At 28.0% G+C, this 7,850-nt stretch overlaps 1 protein-coding gene across 1 annotated transcript; it reads left to right on the plus strand.

Annotated features, from left to right (window-relative positions):
• The first annotated feature begins 551 nt into the window (after positions 1-551).
• LOC107030500 (galactolipase DONGLE, chloroplastic) lies at positions 552-1,865 on the plus strand. Its single transcript, XM_015231768.2, has one exon. The coding sequence runs from the start codon at positions 567-569 to the stop codon at positions 1,863-1,865; it is 1,299 nt and encodes a 432-aa protein (XP_015087254.1). The 5' UTR covers positions 552-566.
• The last annotated feature ends 5,985 nt before the right edge of the window (positions 1,866-7,850 follow it).

A 7,850-nucleotide genomic window follows, 5' to 3' on the forward strand; every position in this document is an offset into this window, starting at 1 on the left:
TTTAGGACATATATTTTTTTCATACTAAGATACTCTATAAAAATAATAGCAAAATTTTAGGGATATAAAAAAAAAAATAGAGAACACGCAAAATTTCGTCCACATAGGAAACGCACCTTTGAAAAAGTCAACCACTTTAAAAGAAATTAGGAAAACCGTATTTTTATATTATGTTATTTGGCTTTATTTTATTTGCAGCCGCAAAAATTAAAAAAATAATTTTAGCCTAAACCGACCACTTAATTTATTACATTTTATGATATTTTTTCCTTGCTCAGTCAAATTACTCGCCAAACATGCCTTTTATTTTCTTCATTTTTTCCCCTATACTCTCTCCATACCCACCTCAACAACACCTTTTTCAATTCTCATGACCATAAACTCAATATATAAATAAGTAAATAACCCTTGATATATAATTCATCTAGAGCTCTCACTCCCTCTCCACTTCTTCTCTTAGCTCTTAAATATTACTAATCTTTTTAATTCATACAATGCTTAGGTTACCAAATATTCCAAATCTAAACTTTCCTACGTTTTATGAAGAGTTTTTGCCTAAGCCATGTATGGTAAGACCAAATGAAGGTATCTCAATTGCACCTTTGACATTACAACAACTACGTGTCAGTCCCAAACTATCCTCCACAAAGAACATTGCTAGTGACGCTATTGCAATGGATCGTGGTCGTTGTAGTAGTGGGAGATTATTGTCTTCCATGTGGAGAGAAGTTCAAGGGTCAAAAAACTGGGAAAACCTAGTAGATCCATTGGACTCTCTCCTCCGATCAGAGATTATTCGATATGGAGAGTTTGTAGCTGCTTGTTATGATGCATTTGATCTTGATACAAATTCAAAAAGATACTTAAATTGCAAGTATGGTAAGAGTAGGATGTTGAGTGAAGTAGGGTTAGGTGAATCAGGGTATCAAGTGACAAAATACATATATGCTACTCCAGACCTAATAATTGGTAGCAATAATATTAGTATTGGTTCATCCTGTGGGAAATGGATTGGTTATATTGCAGTGTCAAATGATGAAGAAACAAAGAGACTAGGGAGGAGAGATGTGCTTGTTACCTTTCGTGGAACGGTCACTAGCCCTGAATGGATAGCAAACCTGATGAGCTCATTGACTCCTGCTCGTCTTGATCCTCATAATCCGAGACCTCAAGTTAAGGTTGAAGCTGGATTCTTGAGTTTGTACACTTCCAATGAGGACAAGAAGTTTGGGCTTGGAAGTTGTCGCGAGCAATTACTATCTGAGATTGGGAGATTAGTAAATAAGTACTGTAAACAAGAGGATATGAGCATAACTTTAGCTGGACATAGCATGGGGAGTGCATTAGCCCTCTTACTAGCTTATGACATTGCAGAGTTAGGGTTGAATACTCATCATCATGATCACATGACTACTGTAACCGTTTTCTCCTTTGGAGGGCCAAGAGTTGGAAACTCAGGCTTCAAAGAGAGGTGTGAAGAGTTAGGTGTGAAAGTCTTGAGAATAACAAATGTAAATGACCCCATAACAAAACTTCCTGGGGTTTTTCTAAATGAAAATTCTAGGGTTTTGGGTGGTAAGTATGAGGTACCATGGAGTTGCTCATGTTATGCACATGTTGGAGTTGAAATCTTGTTAGATTTTTTCAAGATGCATAATCCTTCTTGTGTACATGACTTGGGTACTTATCTTAATTTGCTCAAGTGTCCAAAGAGATGTTTGCAAGTTCAAAGAGAAGAAGGTATTCATCATTTTATCAATAAAGCAAAGGAGTTTGTCATTTCTGGATTAAACTTCAATCCACCCTTGCAATGGAAAAATGTTGCAATGAATATGGTGAACATGGTTCAATCCCAAAGGACTTAATTACAAACATCCATCATGGTCTGGACTGATGTTTTTCAACCTACTAGTTTTTTTGGTTGAATTATATTTTGCATCCCTCTACAAATTAAGATCATGAGGTTCAATATATAGTTTGCAATACATATAATGATTGTAAATAATGCAAGAGAAATAAACTCAAAATCACAATCTACATTTGTTTAATTTTTATTTCGCAATCGTTTGATTTAAGTACATATATCATGTCTTGACTACTACGTAGTTGAATTTTGTTACCACTATGTACTCAAATGCTAATAAACGGATTTCAAATAAATATAATATATGTATATATACATATATAAGTAAATTTGTTACACAAATATAAGATTTAATTAGGACAAACTAAACCTACCTAGTGGGTTTAATTGAACCTATAAGTTAGAGTATAGCGTCACCGACCAAAAAAATTTCCAAAACAGAAAACAAGAATTAGAACAAAGGGAATATTGGATCATATGGTGTATATATATTAAAGTTATTAATTATTTCATGATGATTATGATTATGATATGATATTTACTAGTCACTAATAGATTCTTAAGACCAGGTCAATAGACAAAAAATAAATATCGTAACAGTTATCCTTCCGTCCAAAACTTATGTTCCTATTTAGATTATGACTATTTCTTTTTCTAATTTAATTGAACTCAAGTTCCATAATGTTATATATCTATATATTCACGCTACGATCATACTAACTTGTACATCTTAGAAATGTCACCACATCAATGTAACACATACATTTAAGATATTGTTAGTTATTAAAATGAAATTCAATAACTTAGGTGATCAAGTATACTCAACGCAAGGGAGGTTGACTCTACAAAGATGTAAGAATATTTTGAAGATGACAAAGACGGTTACGAAATATTGAGAAAGAAGAAAAATAATGGGGGGAAAAATCAAGAAAATGATGAAAAACAAGATTCAATATTTTTCAAGATCTTAAATTTAGATATCTCTATGGAAAATTAGACAAAGGAATTCCAAATAGGATGTGGAAGAATAGATAGGTCAAGAGAAGAAATTATTGCACTCATCAACAACTCTAGCTAGAATTTGAAACTTGTTGACATTCTATTCCTATATTTTTCAAGTCACCTTGATGTCACACCGAATAATATACATATAATTTACTGTGAACTAATTTATCCCTAATTAATTCTTCTTTACAATATTGTTATTGTAATCTAAAGTTATTGTTCCGTTCTGAGTGAAATGGTTGAAATTCTGTGAGATAGGTTATGATTTTTTCCTCCCTTGAGTAACGATGTTTCTCATGTAAAATTCTCGTGTCTGTTTTACTTTGACTTGCCTACTTTCCACACTTTTATTCTATCAAGAAGGGATTTAGTGAACAAATACATTCCATATATCAACAAAAATAAGAATTTTGTGATAATATATCATTAATTCTTAGTAAAATAAAATTAGCAAAAATTTGTTTATCTATGAATTTATTCGTCACTGGCTAATTCCTATTTATTTTAGTGGTGAACAAGTAAAAAAAAAAAAGGAAGGCCATACATTTTTCTTCCTCCTGCCTAATCATCCATTCGACTTTAATTTGTACCTACATATGCTATTAAACAAGTTTCAATGAAGCTTCCTGATTTTTATTAATTTTATTTAAAATGAAAACACGCAACTCTATTGATTTAATCAAAATATTTATAAAAATAACCACAATTTTTGTTTAATGAGTAATTTAAATAGAAAAATAGTGATTTTTTTAGTAGCGATATATTTAAATTAAAAATAATTTTAAAATTAGTGGACTTTTGTGAATTGTCGTCGTTGAAGTTACATGTATATGAATTATAATGTAAACGTCGAATTTCAAAAAAGAGAAAACGATAAACTCCAGGAAAAGGTGGTTTACCAAAAATTGGTGGAATTAATGAATAGTAAATTGTTGTGTTCTATTCACACAATATTGGTCAAGTTGTTTGTAGTCATAATATTGTTCAATGTTTAAATAGCAAGCTCTCCGACCAAAATAAAATTAAATTGACCATTGGGATTAGCAAAAAGAAATTATATATATGTTTTCATAATTTGTTGTTTTTCTCGCTTTTAAATGTAATTTTAATTATTGTTTTATCATCATTTATGTTTTAAGATTAATTTCTCAGTATTAAATATTTACTCTATTAAGATGTTTGTAGTGTTCAAAATAATTAATTTTATCTTATTTCCAAAAAATATATATATAATTTAATTTAAAAAGTTATTTTTAAAATCACGATAAATAATTTGAAATGAAAAACGGAAATTTCCGAAATTTTTTTTTTGCAAGAGTACGTAAATTATTGTAAGGCTGTCATGCTCATGCATGGGTGACAATATATATGGCGAATGCATAGTGCTCTCTCTTTTTGAAAGATAATAATTAAAGTATTACATAAGGGGTAGTGTAAACATTTTAAAGTATTTTATATTTTCTCATTCTCTTTTATTGAAGTACGTAACATATACTGGAATAAAAATATAAAAGTACGTGGTCTTATTATATAATTTGTTGAGTCTCTAATTCTGTGTTTTCATTCATGGTTTGTCCTCAATTAGCTGCGCTATTTTCTCTTATCAATTTCTAAAATGAAAAAAAAAAATTAATGCTATCGAACCACATTTTCTCTAAACAATATTCAATGTCTTTCAAAGTTCCATATTTGTATCTGCAATATAATACCGTTATCATGTAGAAATTACTGGATCTAGTTGTATATCAAATATTTTTGTCAGCGTATATGAAATTAAAGTATATCAATCAGATGGCGAATATAGAATTTTCAATAAACTATATCTAATATTTAAAGCAAACTAGCGAACACTTGGTTGTAGTTGAAGTATTGTATTCAAAAGACAGTACCGCCTAAACTTTATTATTAGTAATTAACAAAACATAATAATTAAGTATATTACTATTTGCAATGAAGTTTAAAGGGGCGGAAAATAAACTAAAATCACAAATAAAATATGGTATAGTGGAGACTTGATTGTGCTCTCCTAGTAAATTTCACCATGATTGGTGGATAGTTAATATATAGCATATTTCTCAAATATAAGACTGATATGAATCTTTTTCTAATAAATCTAATTGTCAAGAACATTATTCAAGATCTTATGAAATATTTGAGATATTATTTTATAAATATTCAAGATTTCATTGAATATTTGAAATTTAAATTTATTTATATATATGAATGCTCAATATTATGGGATATTGAAAATCTCAATTTATTGATGAATATCCAAATTTTATGAGATATTCAGGATAACTCTCAAGGAAATGTGTATCCATTTTTATAAGTATGAGTTGTAGAATTTAAGGTACAGTAACCTCCAAAAATTTTAACAGAGCTAATTAATGACCAAGATGGATTGAATTTGCCTAGTTGAATTATATTTTAATTTAAATATGATAAAATTTTAATGTCTACAATTACAAACAAATCTTTTGGAAAAGCTATTTTTAAAAATGTTGGAGTGAGGCTGGTCTTATTTTACCTTTTTAAGTTGTACTTTGCCACTTTAGTAATAAAATGTGTTTAGTTATCTAAAAAAAATGTTATTCATGGTAATCTCGTAGAGGTGCTTTTAAATAAATAATTCAAGACACTAAAATGAGCTCCGCCTATAGTAATTTTAATGTTAATTTTTAAGTGTAAGTAGATTAGGATTTGACTATGCTATGAATCGCGATGAAATGGTTAAGTTCTTTTATTATTAATCAAAAGTATTGAGTTAATTAGAACCTTCGAAAATAGAAAAAATCTTATTGAAAGTATGGTCCCAAAAAATAAGTCTTTAAATGTGCGAATACAAATTTAGTTAAATTTCTGTATGAGTATCAAATATCAAACGAAAAAAAAAGATTAGGATTCGATTTCTATTGACAAAAAATTTGAGACATCTAACCTTTGATCATGATTAAGACGATGCATCGAATTGGCCTATAATTAAAATATTCTGTTGCAGCAATTTGTACAGTAATTTAACATTAAAGATCTGATTAGGGACATAATCGTAGACTTATTAATTAATTAGGTTGTTTTTTAGCATTATTAAATAAAAGTTGTCTGGAGATTAATTGTATGCAAATATGACGATGCTAATGGAAGTCATGGTCAACGACTTCAACATAAATTATTAACTCGAAAATATGCATGATCACCTTAATTATGGAGATCCAAAAAACACAAATGTACCAAATCAAGAATAATTAACTTATTTGTCCTATGTTAGTACACCCCTGGACTTTGGTCATTTTTGTTTGTTCAGTTTGAAAAATTAAGAAATATTAAATTAATTAACTTTTAATTTTCTCTTATTATTAAATATGGTTATTTTTTAAAATATATTTTTCAAAATATTGGATCAGTATATTCAAAGGGGTGATATAGTAAATTTATTATATTAAATAATGTGTCGATCAATCAAACATGAACAAATAAAAATGAACAAAGAGAAATATATTTTTTGTTCTAACCATCTTGGACTTTTAATTTATTGACGAATAACTAATTACTATTCAATTAACTAATTATTCACATCATACTTTCTAGCAATTAAATGGTTACGATGATAAAAAATTTGAACTTCGAGAGTACTAAAGGACAAGAACTTCAAGTATTATTATGTTGAAAATTCAAGTTTTGTATATACTTTATGAATTTTTAAAGTTATTAAATTTTAATTTGTCGAACACATATAATATAATGGTAGTTGTTGATAAAGGAAAAGCTAAGTTTGTACTAAAACTGTTGAGGAATACATGTTTTATTCCTTTAAATGATTGCCACGTACAGTGTGAAAAAAGAATATAGAGAAGTTGAATATATTTACAAGCAAAGGTCAACTAACACGTACATACTGTTTTTCTTCTTGTATGATTGAATTATAAAATACTTCATTATATATATATATATAGTCAAACTTGCATGCACATGTCATAAGATTCATAATCGGCACAATTTCTATAAATGAATCAAAAATTTTAATAAATCTATTTTTAACCTTGATCATGAAATTTTATACGATTTGACTATGATATATATTTACAGATTTTATATGATTTGTTTCACAGGAGAATATTTTTTCTCATGTTAAGAGATACGAGATCATCATCATTAATATATCTATAACATGAAAAATGTTTATGTGATCATGTTTTCCTACTTAAATTTTGATAGGTTGTTATGTATGGGCCATTCAGAACCCTAGACTAGAGGCGATAGCTATATTACTTTTATTTGAATTATACATATTATTACATTTTATTGTATTTTTCTAAAGAAAAAAGATGTATCTATATGATGACTTCACACGTATAATTCAACCAAAAAAAAAAAGACTTCACAGGTATTTTCAATTTCAAAATTGTGAATTACTTTTTGCTGAGGTATATGAGAGGACAAGAATGGATGTTGATTATATCGGCATAGTGCAAGTCAAAAAGAAAAGAATTTGTCAATGAATTGAATTTTGAAAGTGAAAACTAATATACAATCGATAAATGAGAAAATATTTTTATGAAAAATATTTAATTTATTATAAAATATTTTATAAGAAATAATTTCATATGATAGTATAAAAATGTAATCTTACAGCATTTATATGTAATTTACACTAATACAATAGGAGGCGGAGGTGGAGCGGCTCATTGTATCTATAAATGAGGCATTTTTTTAGGCCCCAAATTTGAGGCCTCAATTATTATTAAGTATTTTTCAATAATAATACATAAATTTATTGTATTTTACTTTTAGTTTATTTCGAAATATTAAAAAATATTTTTTTAATCGACTTTTATTAGAATAATCATTTTCTTCATTCTTCGAAACAAAACATTTTTTAAGATTTTTTATTAGTTCTTCGAAACAAAACATTTTTTAAAATTTTTTATTAGAACTCACCCGATTGTTTTTAGTAGTTTAGCAGCCTATTAAGTAGGCAACTAAT

This window comes from Solanum pennellii, chromosome 9 (assembly GCF_001406875.1).
Source record: "Solanum pennellii chromosome 9, SPENNV200".
NCBI classification, from domain to species: Eukaryota; Viridiplantae; Streptophyta; class Magnoliopsida; order Solanales; family Solanaceae; genus Solanum; species Solanum pennellii.

Bases quoted from the DNA above. Each gene is read 5' to 3' on its own strand.
- LOC107030500 (XM_015231768.2), top strand. From the start codon at position 567: ATGGTAAGACCAAATGAAGGTATCTCAATTGCACCTTTGACATTACAA.